This window comes from Lactuca virosa, chromosome 5 (genome assembly GCF_052849685.1).
Source record: "Lactuca virosa cultivar CGN04683 chromosome 5, Lactuca_virosa_CGN04683_v6, whole genome shotgun sequence".
NCBI lineage: Eukaryota > Viridiplantae > Streptophyta > Magnoliopsida > Asterales > Asteraceae > Lactuca > Lactuca virosa.
The window spans coordinates 344,862,709-344,883,784 of NC_136430.1; the positions used below are offsets into that span (position 1 = coordinate 344,862,709).

General features: G+C 34.0%; 1 protein-coding gene and 1 non-coding gene across 2 annotated transcripts; one reads left to right on the forward strand and one right to left on the reverse strand.

Annotated features, from left to right (window-relative positions):
• Positions 1 to 5,366: 5,366 nt before the first annotated feature.
• On the reverse strand, positions 5,367 to 5,563 carry LOC145118227 (U2 spliceosomal RNA). Its single transcript, XR_013713192.1, has one exon. It is a non-coding gene; the product is annotated as a U2 spliceosomal RNA (small nuclear RNA).
• A 5,056-nt stretch (positions 5,564 to 10,619) lies between these two features.
• On the forward strand, positions 10,620 to 21,060 carry LOC145113349 (uncharacterized). The gene is made up of 6 exons (XM_079049450.1): positions 10,620 to 10,643; positions 10,759 to 10,890; positions 11,156 to 11,224; positions 11,321 to 11,330; positions 19,828 to 20,577; positions 20,711 to 21,060. Exons 1-6 carry the CDS (start codon positions 10,620 to 10,622, stop codon positions 21,058 to 21,060), a joined length of 1,335 nt encoding a protein of 444 aa, XP_078905576.1.
• The last annotated feature ends 16 nt before the right edge of the window (positions 21,061 to 21,076 follow it).

Genomic DNA, 21,076 nt, shown 5'->3' on the forward strand with positions numbered 1-21,076 from the left:
ATTCATCGTTATAAGTTATCATCATAAACTCACTATTAAAATCAAATACTACTATCCACCTACAATTTAAACATATGTCGTCAGAAGGTTTTTAATACAATTATTACTATGTACCAAGAAGTTAAAAACACATTTCATATGTCAAAAGAGTTTTTAATTCTCTGTATGAAAAACTGTAAGTATCATAAATATAATAGCAATAACAAACCCCATCATCAACATCTTATTAAAATTTATAAATTTTAATCGTAACTTTGAAAAAGAAAAAATAATAAATTATCATTTTGTTTCTAAAAATTATAATCATGAGTTTTTCAAGTTTAAATATTATTAAACAAGAATTAAATTTTTTTCGTTAAACATTGAAACAATCTAAAAAAATTTCTTTTAAATTTAAAAATAGATTCTAACATATCAATAATTAATTGTATATCCAATATTGAAGCAATACATATAATAAATAATAGTATAAATTGGAAACAAGAAAAAATAAAAAATCTAGAAGATAAAATAATAAAACTAATATGTTAAATATGTCTCAAGAAATAGAAAATTCACCAATCATTATTAATAACGAAGAAAATGAATCTGGATACACTTTTGATGCTTTAATTAACAAAAATAATATTAATAAAGATGCTATAAAAAATCAAATTTTACACTATCAGAAAAACATAATTTTAGAAATAACCCATTAAAAAATTTCTTTTCTAGAAAAAATATTATATATTATAGAAAAATTATAGGAGAAGAACCAATATCTATAGAATCAACTCAAAGAAATATTATTATACCCATAATAAATAAACAACAAATTAGAAATAGATTATCTAATATTAAAGAAGTAGATAGAATAAAAATTGTTTATATTCATATATCAACTATTCTAAGTAATTTTAAAAAGTACTTTTAGCGATTTAGATACACCAATAGAATTAGAAATCAGAGATGATCGTATAATTAATAATCAAGAAAGTATTATTGCAAAAGGAAAAGGTAATTTAATTGAAGAAAAAATAAAATTTAATATTAATATTCAACTAGGATTAAGTCTTAAAGATAAAAATCTAAGTAATAGTATTACCGTACGATATAAATTATTAAGACAAAATTTTATGTTAAAAGGTAATCATCCGTTTACTATTACATATCAAATAAATTATGCATTAATAAATTCTCATCATAGTATTACATTTAAAACAGAAGATAGAATTTATATAAATAAATTATTTACCCCTTTATTATCACTTGAATCACCAAATATAACTAATAATAGAATATTTAATGAAACTAATTTTCAACCAATAATAACTACTCCGTTAATAAAAAGAAACTAAAAGATTTGTTTTCAAAAAATTAGTACCAACAAAACTTATTAATATGGAAACTTTACAAGAAAAAGTAGAAACACTAACTAAATTATTCGCAGCACTAGAAATTTCATCCGAAATTCAAGAAAATAATACAGAAATAGAAAATAATTCGGATAATAACGATGTAGAAGTAATATATGATTTTTCATCCGATGATGAAAACCCTTATTCAAATCCATATAAAGAATCACAAAATAATTTTGGATTAAAACGAAAACAATCGTATGTTGAAGATGATTATCAAAATCAATATATTTATGGACCACCTTCATTAGAGGAAAAAATTTTATATAAACAAGGAATGGTTAAAAATAAACAAAATAAATGGGAAAAAATACCTCCACAATACATACCCAAATTATTTACTTTTCCAATAAATTCAGATATTCTTTTTATTGATTGTAAACAAAATCCCAAAACAAAAATTTAAGAATGGAGTAATAAAATGGGAATTCAAATTCAATTAACTGAAGAGTTAAGAAATCTACATCCAAAAAATTTTCTTAATTATATTATACATAAAACAGAAGGTAATGCATATCGTTTCCTTTCATCTCTCGATGAAACATAAACAATGATGATAGCCACCACTGACGCTATGGAAACATTTAAAAATGTATTAAATCGGCTTATTCAAGAATTCATAGGAAAACAAATAGAAGATAAAACATCTCAGGAAGCTTTTCAATTAGAATCATTATGACATTGAACTAACCTACGAATTTGTAACATGTGTTATTTAGACCCATTTATATGTGAATATTCTGAACATTATTATAATCTAGATTTCAATAGAAAAAAGATAGCATTAGACATGTTTTACCAAAAATTATCATCATTACTAAGTTAAAGTGTAATAAAAGATTTCCAAGAAGCATTACAACAAAATAAAATTGCAGATACTTTAGGAGCACGAATAAGTATATTAAAAGCATGGATGCAGAAAAAATGTTTAGAACAAAAAACAACACAAGATGCAAAAATTGATTTATGTTGTGATACCCTTTCTAATAAAGTTAATCAATATGGTTGTAAAGACAATAAAAAACAACAATATAAAAAGAAAACTTGGAAAAAACAAACTTATAAACCAAAATATAAACAATATTATAAACAAGGTGAAAGAAAATATTTTCGAAATAGAAAACAATATAAACAAAAATATCAATCTAAAACAAATTATTGCCCATCGAATAAAAAAGATTGTAAATGTTGGATATGTCAAGAGGACGGACATAAAGTTTATGAATGTCCAAAAAAGACTAAAGGAGAAAAAGAAACAAGTTTATTAAAAATTGCATATGATCTAGGATATGAACCTATAGAAGATTCAAATATAGATTGAGATATAGATATTTATGCATATACAACTGATTCTGATTCAGATGCAGATAGATAATCCTATGGAGAAAGCATTATTGGGATTAGAACGTGAGGGAAACCTCATATCTAACCCATCCGAAGTATACATTACCAAAGCATACAGTGGTATGAAAATACCATCCGAAGTATACATTGAAAAAGCATACAGTGGTATGAAAATACCACCAAAAGCATACAAAAATAAAGTATACAGTGATATAAATATATCACCAAAGCATACATTGATATGAAAATTCTCATATCATCATTTGAAATATTAAAAACAAACAAATATAAGCAATCATTCAGGTACCCAAGAGGCGCAAATATTCAATCAGCAGATATATTGAAATGGAAGCAATCATGAAGCAAGTCCAACACCAGTTCAAACAAAAGCAGGAGCAAGAAGCATCATTAATCAGACAACTTGAAGTAGTTAAACGTGAAAAAGAACAACTACAATAAACATTACAAATTCTATCATCTTATTCAGCACCCAAAGAAGAAGCAGCTAGCAGCTCAACAACAAAGCAACCAAAAGAAGACATTCAAGAAATATCATCCGATGATAGTCAGCCACAGACGATACTCAAAACAGAAAACCAACCTGTAACACCAAACCAGAAATAATATCCACCACTTCAAGCCGATCATAAAAACATAAAGAAATGGTATGTGATTTTCAATGGAGAAAACCAGGGAATCTATGACGATTGGGGAATTGCCAATTCATATATTCTTGGAAAAAATGTCATTCACAAAAGTTACAAAACAAAAAATGAAGCAGAAACCGCATACAACGAAGCATACAAAGCAGTCATAAAAGATAATGTCGAATGTTCGAAAACAATTCTCCTTACACCACAAAAACCCATATCCAGCTTTACCCCACAAAAATCTGTATCCATCCCAAAATCTCTTAACCAACTAAACGCAAAAATTACCCTTGAAGTCATTCCATCAACTAAAGAAAAAGAAGCTATGAAAAAACCATCTGCTCAAAAATTTGTCAGATTATGGGACAGCCTCATTTCATACACCGAAGTCCATTCTTTAATGGGCTTTTACCCGGTAGCCAGGCGACCAGGCCCAAAAGCAGTATTCCTAGCAAATCTCACTGACCCCATGACTTTATGGAACTATTTTAGCCATGGATTCATAGACACTATCTATCTTGATGGAACAAATTTACATTGCATCAGCGAATTCCCATCAGCTGTTCAAACAGTAATCAGAAGCTACAAAACACGATTTGCAAAACAAGAAAGAGGGTTATTTATCAAGATGCATTCAAGTTACCCAATTTTTGATGAAGATTCTCAATTACTTGTTCCAAGCATTACTTTCGCAAATATGGGGATAAGCAACGGCTCAAAACCAACAAAAGATGACCTACCCCATGAAATACCTACACAAGACCATTTAATTTTCGCACTTGCCGGTGTCTATTTAGCATCATCTCGCGTAGGCAATGGTAAAGATCAAAAGTCAAGAATCAGAGTAAATTATGCCAGTAAAACCTTCGTTATCTATTCTCTAACAGACAGTGAAATAACCCCAGAAACATTAAAAGCAATTGAAACTTTCGAACAGCCGTTCGAAAAATTTTCACATCACTTGGCTGAATTACCCGCTGATTTAAAAAAACAGTTTTGTAAACATATCATGCATGCACCACGACATAATTTCAGCCATTGTAAAGGCAATACGGAAGAAACACCGTTCATGGAAGACTAACGACAGCAATGACCGAAGCACACATCATTCAAAAATATCTGTCATTTCGATGGCGGGAGGAATGACGAAAGCAATGACGTAAAAAGTCATTATTGAAGACACACGTCCTTTGTCTTGTATAATTATTATTTGTACTAGTCGGTAAAATTTGACATAAAGTAAGTGTCAGTAGAATAAAGTATAAGATCCTCAATAGTCTAAGGGTCTAAACCCAATCACATCGTCTGTTGATCTTGTGCTTAAGTAATTACAAAAGTAAATTTATAACATGTAAAATACCCTCCTCTTATTCCGATGTGGGACAACAAACTTTACACACAAACACCCAAAGTCCCACAGTGTTCCTGAATTCGTACGTGCATCTCCAGTTGCAAATTTCCCATATTGATATCAGCTAGATCATTTAGTATGTTCATGTGGTAGAAGATAAGATTAGCATTTAGCACACGGACTATATTAAAATTTTCACCTCATGATATTATAAAATATAAATTATTTTAAAAATTGTTACTTTATGGCATCAATTTGAGGTCTCGAAAATGCAGTTGTAATGAGGATAAATTTTGTCCAATAAACCCGAGGCTTAACAATCAGGAGTTTCATATTTGCACCCTTCACATCATTTGCAATCTTTGCCATTGCCACAATAATTAAACAAGATTTTAAAAAAATGTAGAATACTAATCTGAAAGTATAATTGTTATAAGTTCATAGGATGAAGTGCTTACAAGCCAAGCAAGTAAGCATCATCATCAAACTCTGCAACAGGAGATTTTTGGTCATTTCTTTTGTAAACAACCTTCCCATATTTCTGAGAAAAGATGAACACAAAGTACGTGTTGAGTTTATTTGTTATGATTTTAATACATCAAATAAAAATTAAACTAGGCATTGGAGGGGTGAGCCAGGCCTTGGCAATAGTGTAAGACCAAGGCGACTCGTGAAGAACCCCAGCAGCAAGCTACTGTAATGGGCCTTCCCCCATAAAAAATAAGATTAATACCGAGTAGGTCGATGGCCTACATATCAGATATTAAACTGATAAGAACAGATACTACACTTGATCTTAGCCAAAAGGCCGAGAAAGGTATGCTTATTCCCCTCCTTGGCTTCTCGTTTTATACACAGCTTTCTCTTGCCTTCTTGTGTGTTTCATCCGATGTGGGATACAAAGCTGCTCCTTTCTTCTTGCCTTTTCCTTAATAAAAAATCATCATCTTTATTATTGTACTGCTACATTTCATCCAATCGTCTTCAATCCACAACATTCGTAACAAAATCAGCAAAACTATCCAAATCGTTACATAACGTAGCAGTAAAATCGTCTTCTTCATAACAATCGATGATCGAAATAAAGGACAAAATTACGGATTTCTAAAGCCTCGTCCCTCCAAATTGCAACGAAATCAACTCAAATCAAACAAAACTATCTATTTGAAATAGCATGATAACTGATTTCTATAAAGCACAGGCCGGCGTTAAGGCATTCATCACCACTGAATATTCAATATATGTATTCATAACTCTCAATATTCTTTTTGGCTAAGAAATTTCTGGACTTTAACCTTCGTTGCTATCTCATAAACATATCTCTTTGACTGAGAATGGCCTTTCATTTTTTTGAAGCATCAAAAAATTTGGTTAGTTATAGTCTACAGGTGTCTAATCACTGAGGATCTAAATTAATAAAACTACAATCACTTTGAACCGATTAGAATTCAAGAGTGGTAAAAGATTTTTGGTTTTGGGTGCATTATTAATAAAATGTTTCTTGCCAGATATGCCCTTGGGATGTGTTCTTGAGAAGCTTTTCCATGCCGGAATAACAAGTTGGTCAGGGGTATGTATGCCTTTCAGAGCTATGTTCACACAAGATCATCGAATGGAGAGTCACTTGAACCATACAAGAGGCAAACCCCCTTGGAGTTTGGATTCCTCAAATGGAAAAGGGTATTTTGGGGTTTTCACTACTGGTTTCTGGTGGAAGAAAAATGTGAAATTGAGCAGCATAGGTATATTGTTTTCCAGTTGATTAGATCATGGCTTGGTATCTCTTATACTCAATTATACAACACAGAGGTCATTTAGCCCAAAGTTAAGCATTTGGAGTTTTTCATGTCAAACACAGTACTTCTAAAATGAAATTTTGACTTGGATTTGGAGGCGCCTCTAAATAGCACGTATCTATGGAATAGCATGAAGTAACAAATTTTATTCCAAATTTGTGTTAATTTCATTTTTCATTTCTTGGATAGAACTATGTTACAAGTTCTTACATTGCCTTTCCTTCATACTTTTAATTTTATTATGAGTTTAAGATCACACTGAACTTCTATAATAGCATGGTCGCATTAATGAAGTTCCTAATTTAAAGGATTCATTTGCAACATTTCCTATGAACCCTATTCAAGCATAAGCACTCAAGTAAGATCATATATAAAATCCAAATATCAAATTCATTTGATCTTCATGTTTCAATCCCTTATCTCCTCCCCTACTCTAATAAAAGAGTGCATCTAATGCCACATGGCAATTTGTCAGCCCCCTCCGACTTATTCTCCCGCATATATTCTAAAACTGAAGTTCCGATCATACCCTTGTTGTGATCTTATAGACGCCATACCCTGGACGAAATCAATGAAACAACTATGAATCCCAAGAAATCAGGAAGCAAAATCGTTTTTAAATTTGAATTGCATTTACTAAGATTCATCGACTCCATATATTACCTCAATCGTTTTTTTCTTGGGTCTCTCTATAAAACACATATCTTGCTATGGAAGAACGGAGAATCAGAAATTGATAGTCATCTTCTTCGACAACTTCAGGCAAACCTAAGTTTGTTCCCTCCACACTACTATTTTTGGCTGTGATTCCATCCCGATTCTATATTTTTTTTCTTGATGTCTTGTGTTTAAGGCTTTACGATCGTGATTCATCGATTCAAAAGTAATTTTTGGGTTCAACCATATTTTATTTGTTCAATTTCCATCAAAACTCGATATTTACCTATTATTTTTGTTGAATAGACTTGAAGAAATCATTGATTAGGCTCAAGCTGGGGAGGGTGATTCCGTTTTGATGAAATAATGGGGTGTTTGGCTTATCTTTTGAGATGTCAAAAGTCATTTTAGAAAAAGTTGCAAAAAGTCAGGTTTTCCTGACTTTTCCAAAAAGTTCATTTTTCTTATATCCAAAATCCAAAAGTAGCTTTTAAAAGTGTTTTTACCAAATATCTTTTACCTTTTATCTTTTCCTAAGAAAAATGAACTTTTTGGAAAAGTCAGGAAAACCTGACTTTTTGCAACTTTTCCTAAAAGGACTTTTGGCCTCTCACAAGATAAGTCAAACACCCCCTAGAATGAATGGTGGCTTGTTATAGGATATTCAAAGTTATTTTTTCTCTCCATTCTTTACATGTTATTGGGAGTTTAACTTAACCCCAACTCAGGAGGTTGAATCCATTTTCCATTTTTCTAAATTTAAACCATATGCAGTTAGGCTAAAACACATTATCTACGTGAATTGGAACAAAGTAGCAAAAGAAAGAAAACTCAAAAAGCACCCAAAAAGTTTCTTTCATGCGATGATAAGAACATTTTGGAGGTGAAGCTAACATGAAATCAAATGACTCAAAGACTATGATTTCCATTGGACCTTAGTGATTATAATTTTGATTATGCGATGATGAGGGGAGGATTTAAGGGAAAAAATCATAGGCGAGATATATAAGTAAAATTTCTTATTTCTAGCGTGAGAGAAAAGGCTAATTAAAGAAGTGAATCTTAGCAACAATTAACATGCAACTTATTTGTCTATTTTGGTCCGGTACTTGCATTGGGTATTTTTTTTATTGTTTAGGGTATTTTTTGTTATTGTTTATATTCTTATCGGACACGTGTATTTTTGGCTCTGGCCGTTTTCTCAACCAATGATGTTCCGATTTCTGTCACCCTCCTTCCAGAACTCTCTCTCTCTCTATTCCTCTGGTATAGTCTACTATACACAGAAAGCCACCGCCTTATCTGATTTCTTCTGCTTCATTCTTTTCTCGATCTTCTCTCAAGCGATGATGAAGCACACTACTGCCGATTTTCAGACCGGGGTCGACGTCCTACCGATGGAGACGAAGCTGATGATCACCTCACCCTACGTCTCCACTCTTCGTCTTCTCTGTTATGCTACCATCATCAGCCGTAGCTTCTTATGCCGGCCATCATAGCATCGTAATTGCTTCGTTCTCCGTCACTGACAACGAGACGGCTCCGGGTAAAAGTGATAGGCGTCCTGCTCCTTCTTTCGGTGGTAATCGTCAGCGACGACATGTCCTACCACCTCCGTCATCGTCGTCTATCGACTGTAGAAATCGAGCCTCCACAAAAAACCCCTAAAATCTTCTACTGTCTTCTTCGTTGGAGCCCTAAAGTCGACTGAAACAAATCACTTTCTACACCTTATCATTACTTGTGATTTACTGACTATGCTTGCTTACCCTGTTCAATTGTATATGTTTCTGGGACTCATCGGTGTTTCAAATTGCAGGACCATTTTTTTGGTATGCTGAAATGACCTACAGATGTAAGGTTTAAGCTAATGATGTATATTTTTGGGTATTTTTCTGTATTTGTGTGTATTATTATGTATTTTTTTGATAATTCTAAATGTTTTTGTTGGGTATTTCTGTCAGGTACGTACAAATTTCGAGTTTATAACCTTAACACTGTCATTGTGGTTGACATTTGTTCATTACGATGCCAGGTGATGTTTCTTATGGTTAATTGCAGGGAATGCTTGCTAACGTGGAAGAAGAAACCATTGAGTGATTGAGCTATCAGATGCCAGGTGATGTAAATTTAGAAGTTATTTATGTTTTTTGACATGTGCTGAAAGATACCGCCATAAACCCAACGGTTCTCGACCGCTTCCATCTCTACTTTATTTGAATTTCTTCTTGCCATGAGGTAAAGGCTTGTGTTCTTAAATCTCATTACATCCTGTACCATACTATTTCTTTTAATTTTTATATTAATTGCTTTAAATTATGTGCTTTTTAAGATGGAAATAGGTAAGTAACAGTAGGTAGGTTGTCAGTTTTACTTCTTCCCCTATGCAAAAATTAGGTTTTATCACCATTTTCTCTGTGATCTAATTTAGGAAATGGTGAATTTGATGGTGTTAGGTCTTGCAATATATGATACAATGCAATACATTCGATCTCCGATCAATACAATATGTTTAGGTCAAGCTGCATCAATGGCTTCTTTGCTGTTGGCTGCTGGTGCAAAGGGTGAAAGGCGTTCTCTTCCTAATATCACCATCATGATTCATCAACCTTCCGGTGGATACAGCGGGCAGGCTAAAGACATGGCCATTCACACGAAGCAGATTATTAGGGTTTGGAAGTCTTTGAATGGGCTTTATGCAAAGCATACTGGACAAAATGTTTATGTGATTCAGAAGAATATGGATAGAGATTGTTTTATGACTCCTGAAGAGGCGAAAGAGTTTAGGATTATAAATGAAGTGATGGATGAGAGACCCTTGACTTTGGTTACTAATGTTGTTGGATGTGAAGGGAATGGAGTGAAATTGGATTGAATCGAATGCAGGAAGTGGATTTGTTACTTTATTGATAAAAAAAATCGATGTTTTATCTTGATTTATAGTAGTTTTACTTATCAGTTCTTTCATTTGTAGGATCACAAGTGCCCTACAACAGGAGTTATCAGAAGCTAATATAATGTGCAAGAGTATGCCAATATTCCATACTTTAATTGTTTTTTCATAGTTTTAAAACTAACAGTAAATGGGCTTTGTTTTCAGACCCAATTAAGCATAAGTAAGTTAGCATAAAACTCACTTTCTCTCTCCAGTGAAGCAGTCCATGTATGTATATATACATGACATTGTATCTATATGTCCAAAAAGAAAGGAAAATATTTACAGTTAAATAAATCTTTCTTCCCTATTTTATAACTTATATGAATGAATTTTTATTTGATTGATTCAAGTTCGATCTTGAGGTTGATGTACCTTGCAAGGTGATTTGACTTTTTTTTTTAGACTTTTCATCATGTTGTCTCGACTAATTGAATTTGTTGTTCTTTGTTTTGTTTCAGGCCAACCATGTATGAAGTGGTGTAGGAAATGGTTGATAAAATGGGCTATAAAGTAAGGTCCTGTTTTTTTTTTACAGATTAAAAATTATATGGATAAACTGTTGTCTGTTAATTGATAGATGAATTTTTGGGAATTTTTTTGAATTGCCACGGAAATTGGTGATCAGAATTCCCATATTGCCCTTTTCATGTTTGCATCGTATATCGAGAGACGACATACTTCCAAACCTTATGTTATCGTGATAGCAAGGGGTATTTCAGGGATAGTTGTTGCTCATATGCTTCATAATGATTTTGAGGTGATTCTTATGAAACGCTAAAATGTTCATATTTGGCTTTATTTTTCTTTTCATTATATTAAAAAAATGGTATCATACAGGCGGTGTAATTGGAATCACATTATAGAATTGGTGGTCGCATTCACACTGATAACTTATTTGGCTGTCCGGTTGATATGTGAGCATGATGGGAAGTTGCTTATGTCCCATTCTTTACTTAATTCCATGCTTTTCAATTCTTAATTAATGTTGGTGTTAAATTCCATTATGTCTTGTGATCTTTCAGGCTGATGATGATTTAAAGGAAAAAAAGACACCATTATTGACTCAATTCTTCTCACCCATTTTTGTAAAGGTAACTGATCATGCAACTATTCTTCTGTCTTTTTTTTTCCAAATGATATGTTGTTTGAGTGGTTTTTTTTGTTCTCTTATTTGGATTGAAATAAAGAAAAAACATGGTAATTTATTGTTTTATTCTCGAACCGTTTTGTATTTATACCTTTTTTTTCAATTTCTTTTAATTTCCTTACCAAAAACCCAAAATACATTGGCATTTGGTTTATTTTTCATTTATTGATTATAATTGCAGTAAATAGCACTATATTTTCAATTAACAGCTTTTCCCCTTTTTTTGTAAATACATTCTGATGAAAAGCGAAAACTACTTCAATGGTTTGTTGTAGGCTAATCATTTTATCACTCAATGTATGATGACTTTGTATGGATGAACGAATTTGGTTATCCAATGTTTCATACACATGTTGCAGGTATGTTTTAAGTTTTAACATTATTCGATATGTTATTTCATTATAATTTATTATACAACTTATTATTTACAAAACTAAAAACTAAAAAAAAAAAAATGACAACAACGAGCATTTGGGGTTTAGTAGTTCTACAACCTGCAGATGCGAAGATTTTTCCTTTTAATTATGATTCATATGTATATGAGCTTCATGTATGTTCATAGATCATTTTTTTTAAAAATATCTGGTGGGATTTCACAACCCTTTTTTAAAAACATCTGATGTTCTTTTTTCCCATTTTCCTAATTTTAACCACCCTTTTACTTTATCCTGTTGTAGTACATGAAATGTTTTGATGACTATATAGATAACACAACCATGTTGGTGTAATGCTCAATTAGTCATTTTTTGGTTTCACTCTTTCAACGATCATACTTATATTGTAATTTAAGCCATAAATTTTGTTGGCATGTTGGTTTTAGGTTGCTAATTAGTTTCACTTTTATGTTACTCAGGTTCTGTAACATATTAAAAATTTTATCAAGACAAGTAGGTAGTTTGGAAGGCGGTTGTGGACCCAAATGTGGGTAAATGTGTTTTGTATAACTGGATAAATGGCTTAAGTGTTTTTTCTTTGCCAATCTAAATCCTACATGTCTGGAATGTGATTGCTTCGAGGAGTTTCGACTCTACTGAGCTTGTGAGCTGTCAGAATCTTGATATATAGGTGAAGCATTTCTCATAATCTTTTGTTTTTTCTATATTTTGAAGTTACATGTTGATATAATATTATAAGTATCATTGTTTTTATTTTTGTTTTTTTGGTTTTCTGGTATGGCGGTTATGGATTTGCGGCCCACTGTATCAGTATCTTTGCTGGTAAGTCTGTATGTTTTGAAATTGTTTATATGGTTGTATTCTTTTACATGAGGATTTTCAAGATGTAAATAATGAGTATTTGTGTTTTGTAATCTTATTTATTTCGATAACAAACTTTACCATATTATTTTTTTAACGTATTTATTATTATATATAATTTATGTGCATATTTTTTTTTTGAGGAAATGTAATGGGTAGACACATGAAAACAAAATTATTTATCATTTAGGCTGCTATTACACATGCAGATTTCACATAAAAAATAGTTGGTTGGTTGACAGACTCCCAACACAGCTACAACTTGCCCTTTTGATCAGGTACAACCAGAGGCACAGGCAACATCATAACAGGATTGTTGAATTCAAATTCAATGGAATTGCAGGAACTTGCTTTTACTTCTTCATTATTTGTATTATATAGGTTTAAGTGTTGTTTATTCAAATACAAGTAAATATGTTATTTCTGCATTTAATTTTAGTTAAATACAATAAATAGCAACCTACTTTCATATGTATGTCTATTGTTTCATCCTCCTGTTATAATGTTATACTTCAACATTGATTCCAATCCACATGCACCATTTTGTCCCATACAACACCATTTCCGACCAGCGCAACGCGCTGGAACGCATCTAGTAAAATATTCAAAAAGTGAAATAAGTTACCATGGTCTCCTCAACTTAGAGATTCTAAATTTTATTTTTCCTAATAAAGTTTTCATTAATGGTTTTTTCATATGACACTTATATATACCTCAACCATTTTTTAACCTCGTGATGTAAAGTGCATGTACTTACCAAAATTCACAAGTAAAGCAAGGTTGATACTAGGTCACATCAAATACATGTCAATTTTTGGTAAATATTGGTGAAAATTTGAAAATTCCACAATAACTAATCAATTGTATTCCATTTAAGTAAGAATTACCTATTTGTTTATGCCTCCTCTATTTGTACATCCCTTATTTTAACGGTTGAATGAAATTAAATAAAAAAGGTTAAAAAAAAGCTAACAAAATCCAATTACAACAAAATAGTTAAATTAGGGTTTAAAAACCACGACAATCGACTAACACTCACTTTTGTATTCCTGCACACAAACCAATTATAAGAATAATCAACCAAGCTATCAGTTAACATATTCCGTCTAACTATTTGATCATCAAAAGAGTACCATTTCAAAAATTCCATAAAAGCCATCACATTGTCATGATTAGGCCTTCCAACGCTCCCAGTTTCATGTTAGATAAACGAATAAAATATAACCAAACAATGACGTCTTCGACCCCATGAAAACTTGGAATAGAGATATCACAACACTTGCTCAAAAACTTCCAAAGCTCCTCAACAACTACACAAGAGATCAATATATGGCCAATATCTTCGAAATCTGAACTGCGAATACAACAAACCATCATAGGAATGTCAATACCTTTGTCGACTAAGTTAAGCTTGGTTGGAAACCTGTTTAGACAACAATGCCAACAAAAAATATTTACTTTTTGAGGAAGGTACTTGTTCCATCTAGTTACTATCACTCCATCCGACAAATAGTTGTCATCAATAACTCTTCTGAATGGACAGTGTGCGCATACCCGACTGGATGGACGCCGAGTCCCTCCTGAATGCCTGGAGGCGTTCCTCCATCAACTCGATAATCCCCTCCTTGATCGACCCGAAAATGATAGGGGTCGACTCAAGGATACCTCTAGTGATCTCAGACGCGATGAACTCGCGTAAACCGTCATCAACCTGCTCGGATCCCGCACCCGAGCCTGATCCAGAACCGGATCCAGACCCTGAACCTCACGCTCCATGACGCGTAACCACCATTCTGAAATAAAACATGTAAACGACAGGGTCATACATACTCTAGAGAGGTTTCGTACGCTCTCCAGGTCCTTGGTTCCATCTCAGCCTCCCTTGACTCGAGTACAGATCCTCTGCTTCCAGTAGTACGGGCCCATACTACCTTCCACATATATCCGTACTTTCCTCAAGGACTGCTTTGACTTCACCAAATTCGTTCTACCAAATCTGCTCTCCAAACTAATCTCATCCTAGGCTTGACCTAGGGCCCTCTCCGACCTAATCTCTGCCATCAGTTGCTCAAGGAGTCCCTACCATCCTTCCCTAACTAGTTTGCGAATACTATTACACATCCACTTACTAGTTAGTTAAGGCTAGCTAGAACCCCTATAAGCATAAAGCAATCAACATTCGTGCATTGAGTAAATAAATCAAACATAACCCACTCAGGCTATCATACTGCTGACTGGACAACCCTAGCATACAACTCAATAAGCTCATACAACAGGCATATAAGGTATCCTTCCTAGATCCTTAGTTATATTCTAGCATGCATTTTTCAGAATCATATAACAGGCATACAAGGCATCCTCCTAGATCCTTAGCCCTAATCTAGCATGCAGTTATCATAATCATATCATATAGAATAACATAACAAGTATGGGTATCTTGGGGAAAACTTACTTGAGCTCGGTCGGTCGCACGCATCACACACCTCGTTCTTTCTTAAAATTCCTTAACTTAGATTTTAGAAAACTATTTTCTTGTAAAAATCTTTCAAGCCCTCGATTTGAGTCCAAAAACCCCCCGAGGGTGTGTCCGAATCCCTCAAACCAAGGCTCTGATACCAACTTGTAACATCCCAATTTTCGAGGCCAAAAATTTCATTTTTAATTAAGTAATAAACTAGTTTACCAAAAACATTGCCAATGTCATATCAATTTATAAAACCGTAACAACGTGTCTCAAAACCATATAATCAATAGTAATAAAAATCAGAGTACAATCCCAGAAAACTCAATGCGGAAGTCATGTGAGTGTGTGATGCGCTGCTACACCGCCGACTCCTTCCCTTTGGATGAAGAGGTACCTGAAACCAAAACTGAAGCTGTAAACACGAAGCTTAGTGAGTTCCCCCATCATACCACATACTATACAATCATACATGTTGCCGGGCAATTCTGGGGTGCCCGACCTACCCATGTCAAGCCCTTCTGGGGTGCTGACTACCCGTATCAAGCCATTCTGGGGTGCTGACTACCCGTGTCAGGCCATTCTGGGTGCCTACCTACCCTCCGGTTTATCTCACCCGGTCACGGGGACTATTTCACCCCTACTAATATCACATAATAAACTATCATAAACATGTTGTCAGACATATCTGGGGTGTCCGACCTACCCTTCGGTCCTAACAACCGATCGGGGGACTATTCCCCTCGTACTACCACTATCACATAGAACATAGCATACTGGCACATAGAACATATCAAGTAATAGCAAACCAGACAATTATCACAAAGACAATCATCTCAACTGTAATCAACTACTAGTGGGTCGGCCTTAGTGCCTTAGACCCACTTCTACTGGAAGGTAACTCACCTCAATGTCGCGTAGTGTCTGTACTGTTCCCGGCGTGAAAATCGACTTTCCTCAACTCCTCAATCCCTACACGACAACTCTACTAAGTTATCAATTCGCACTTACAACCCCCATAAGGGTCAACCCAAATCCTGGTGAAAGTCAACTTTGGTTAAAGTCAACCTCCAGTTGACTTGACTCGCCGAGTTGGTCTACCAACTCGTCGAGTCCCTATTCCTCTAAAATGATCCAACTCCCGACTCTACTCGTCAAGTCTAGCAACAACTCGACGGGTCCTTCTTCAACCATAATATCGGGACCATCTTCAACCGACTCGCCGAGTTCCCCTTGAACTCGTCGAGTTCATCTCCCTCATAAGAATGTGTTCAGTCTATGACTCGCCGAGTTATATGAACAACTCGTCGAGTCCGTCTTCATGAGTTGGGAGATTGCCTTGGACTCGCCGAGTCTGTTCATACACTCGCCGAGTCCTATGATTTCCAGGTCCAAGACAAACCCCTAGCAGGCTGAGTGTTCCTTCCACTCAACCAAAACCATTTCCAGAAGACGCTTTTGGGGAAAAAGCGTTTGACTCGCCGAGTCACCCAAGTGACTCGTCGAGTCCCTCTTTGTTCAAAACTATACAATCGATTATAATGGGTCTTAACACGTAAAAAACCATAGATCTGGCCTCCTAGGGTCCATTTTATACGTAAATCTTCAAACTTGATGTACATGCATGGGGCCTTTGGCTCAAAAAGCCATAAAAAGGGGTTTATATGATGCATGGGTCTCCCATGGCCATAAAGTTGGCACCTTTATGCCATGGGAACCCTCAATGGTTCTAGATCTGAAGTCCTTATCCCCAAATCATGGTTGCATCCAAGCATGGCTCTAAAATGGCTTCCAAAAACCTTAAGTTACTCCAAAAAGAGTATCTAATGAAAGAAGAAGCAAGGTCTGGACTTTTTACCTCCAATAAACAAGAAATGAAGCAAAACCTCTGGATTTCCTTGCTCCTTCTAAAATCCCAAGCTTATTCTTCTTCTCTTCAACCTTCTAACTTGCACAAAATGGCACAAAGAGCTCAAAATCACTCAAAAAGGGTTTAGGGTTTCAAGTTAGGGTTTTATGGAAGTGAGAGGGACGATGGATGCTGGTTTGGGACGAGTTAAGTTGTTTAAATAAGGTGCAAACCCTAAATATTAGGGTTTTATCCAGACAACTCTTACTCGTCGAGTCGGTCTTCCGACTCGTCGAGTAGGTCACTTAAATACCCGATCAAAAGTCGAGTCTACTCGACGAGTTGGGCCTCCAACTCGCCGAGTTCCAGAGTAAATTGCAACATTTCTTGAATTTAAATACGTACAAGGAATCGGGTGTTACATCTCCTTAAATAATTAAATTATTATTTAACCCCTTTATTTAAATTAATGTATTATTAGTTTAAATGCGACGTCGGGTATAATTATTTTAGGATACAACTTTTGTCACGCATTCTAACCCAAGGAGGATTTGCGATCACTTCGAGTCCGATCGAGCACACGCACTAGAGGTGAGTTCATACCCCCACATTTTTCAAAGCTTTTTAATGTTTTTAGGGGGGGATACAAGTAAAACACAAGTAATCTTGTGTTTAAAAATATAATTTTGCTTATTATATTTTCTTACCGTTAACATGCAATTGAACGTGAAACTTATTAAACACGACAAACATTATGACTACTAGACTTACAAACAATTTACAAAACATGTTAAGACCAACTATTTTACAAGCTCAGACTTTAACACATAAACAAACTTATAAACTATATTAATTATAGTTTGTGGAACGAACAAACTACTTTTACAAGGTTGCACGTTGTTTACAAAAAGGTTTTCATTGTATTATTCGTGAATTTGTTGAGGGATCAAATTTGTGAGACACGTCTTCGAGTACTTACGTAGGTGCCAAGGGAAGTCTAGTCTTATGAACCAGAGTCTCCTGGAGGGAGAGCATGGGTTTGTGTATAGATCTATACGAGACTGACAATCTCGCGCCCTGACTATTAGCTACATTCCTTCTGGGTGACAAACGACATTAACGTTTACGACGTCGGAAGCACGTCGTATGGTTTAATGTCCACCAGTATGGTTATAAGAACTCACATGGATAAAACAACGACTCGTTCACGTAATAATATACTTAACAAACAGTCATCAGGGTTAGTAACTATGAGATTACTTAGTATATACATCAGGGTGATATGAAATTAGCATCCGACATGCAGTGGGATGTGTGACTTCCGCCTCATTTCCTGTTCCTTGTTTGGTTGTGGGCTTAGGGTAGAATCACCCAATCGACTGTCTGTTCGATCTAGATTTCTTTAACTCGTATGTACTAAGTGATCAGAGGAGGGTATTAACATCACTTCCAGTTTACAGAACAAACACGTTTTCGACTAGTTTTATTTAGTAATAAAGCTACACTTTAACAACATAAGTATGGGGAAATACTTGTGCTTCTCAGTTTTGGAACATTTAAGACAACAACTCACTTTTATGGAAAATATAGGATTTTCCAGGACAAACATCAGTATTTTACAAGCAAACGGTTTATCATGCAACTAACGAACAATCATTGTTAATTCTATAATTCCTTAGTTTATACATCAAGGTTATGCATGAAGAATATTCGATAGGCAGTGGAATGTGTGGTTTCCGCCTCATTTCATGTTCATTGTTTGGTTGTGAGCTTAGGGCAGATCCACACAATTAATTGTCCGTTCGATTTTGGTTTATATATAACTAGTATAAACTAAGTGGTCATAAAAGGAACTGGTATTATCATATTTCATACAAAGAAAATATAGGATTTTCTTAAGGAACACTTTAATCATATTTCAAAGGACTATTACAGTTAACTCTGTAAATACCTGGTGAATACGTCAGGGTCATATACAATGAGAATTCGACAATTAGTGTGATGTGTGGCCTCCGCCTCATTTCCTGTTCCTTGTTTGGTTGTGGGCTTGGGGCAGAACGACACAATCGATTGTCTGTTCGATCTGGATTGTATATGACCTGTATACACTAAGTACTCGTAGAAGGAACTAGTACGAGTCATTTTACTTATCATTCATTACATAATAAAATATAGAATTTTCTGGAGAAACACATCATGTTTTACAAAAAACAAAGAATCTGTTTTCTAAAACAAAACGCTTATGAACTCACCAACTTTAATGTTGATACTCTTTCAAAACCACTTGTATTCTCAGGGCACTAGTAGATAGGTACACGCCTGGGTTCTTAGAAGATGGAGCATAGTAGCTTCAAGTCTTTACTTTACTATTTACTTTTGGAGTCAGTTTTATGTGATTTGAATACAATGTAACCACTATATTATTAATACAATGGTTGTTGTTGCTTTGATTACTATTATTCAATTGTTGTGATACTATACATAACATCCTCCGCCCCCGAACGTTTCCGCCGTTCGGTTTGGGGGTGTGACAGCATACCATGATAAAACTTCGTGTACATTCTAAAGTACAAAAAGTGGCTTTAGAACGTGTAACTTATTTTTAATCCATCACCCCATTTAAATTATATTTAATTTAATAAATATTTAAATATTATTATATATTAATCTAAGTATGAATTCATAAATTATAACGCTGTATTATTTTTTCTGTTTTTCAAAAAATGCATTTCTAATTCCTATATTTTTTATGCCAACACTCAGCCATTTCTAAAATCAATTCAAATTTAAACACTTTTAATGTTATTTGAATAATTTATTTGTATTTCTGAATTGGAATTATGCTTTTGTCCTCTATGAAATTTTATCTAAGTTTGGAACTTAGTTAAGTCATGTGATTGTTAGTTAATTTTCTTTTTACCTTTTTTATTTTAAATGAGTTAACACATATTTTAACCCATTTATTTAATACATAAACAAAGGACCTGATAGAGCTACAGTTGCCGTTGTACGAAGCAACAATGATTGTGATAATCATGAAACGGTCGATGAGATAAATGAATATTACAATTGTAGATATTTATCTGCATGTGAAGCATCATGGCGAGTTTTTAAATATGATGTTCATTACAGGTATCCTTCTGTAGTTAGACTACCTTTTCATCTTCCTGGTCAACAGCAGATTGTATATGGGGAAGACGATGATATTGATGATGTTTTGGACAAACCTTCTGTTGTTGATTCAATGTTAACAGCTTGGATGGAGTGTAATGCAATTTCTCGTGATGCACGGAAGCTTACGTATGTTGAATTTCCTACAAAGTTTGTTTGGAATCGTAAGGATAGGTTTTGGAAGCCTAGGGAAGTAGGAAAGTGCATTGGTAGAATTCATTCGGTCTCACCTAATTTGGGGGAAGCTTATTTCTTAAGGATTCTTTTAAATAAGGTGAAAGGTCCGAGATCATTTGAAGAGATTCGGGCGATAAATGGTGAAGAATATTTGTCTTTTAGAGATGTTTGTTATGCTCTTGGGCTCTTGGATGATGACAAAAAATACATCGATGCAATTAAAGAAGCAAGTCATTCTGGATCTGGTTTTTATCTACGATTCTTATTTGCCACATTGTTGATGTGTAACAGTATGTCTAAACCAGAAGTTGTTTGGGAAAATACATGGGAGTATTTGGCGGATGGAATTCTTTATAATCAACGACAGAGATTCAAGTATCCATGTATTATAATATTATTATTATTATTTATTTAAAAATTAAATTATTTATTTTCTAACATGCATTTGATAAATTTTTAATTATAAGTAAATATTGTTAATAATATATGTAATTAATTTGATATTTTGTCCTCCAGGCTTAACTCTTAGTGAAGATCGGCTTATGAACTTAACTCTGTCCGAGATAGAACAGATTTTACTTCGTAACAACAACACTCTCAAAAATTATAAAAACATGCCTTACCCGGACGTTGATTCTGTTTCTTCTTCAAACAATCGACTTATCACCGAGGAGCTAGATTATGACATTCCCATTATAAAGACTGAATTTGACCGTATGTTTCTTGCATTAACAAATGAGCAGCGTGACATTTTCCTTGATATCATGGGTGCAGTTAAAAAAAATAAAGGAGGTGTCTTCTTTGTTTATGGTTATGGTGGAACAGATAAAACTTTTTTTATGGAAGACAATATCTGCAACAATTAGATGTGATGGTCATATC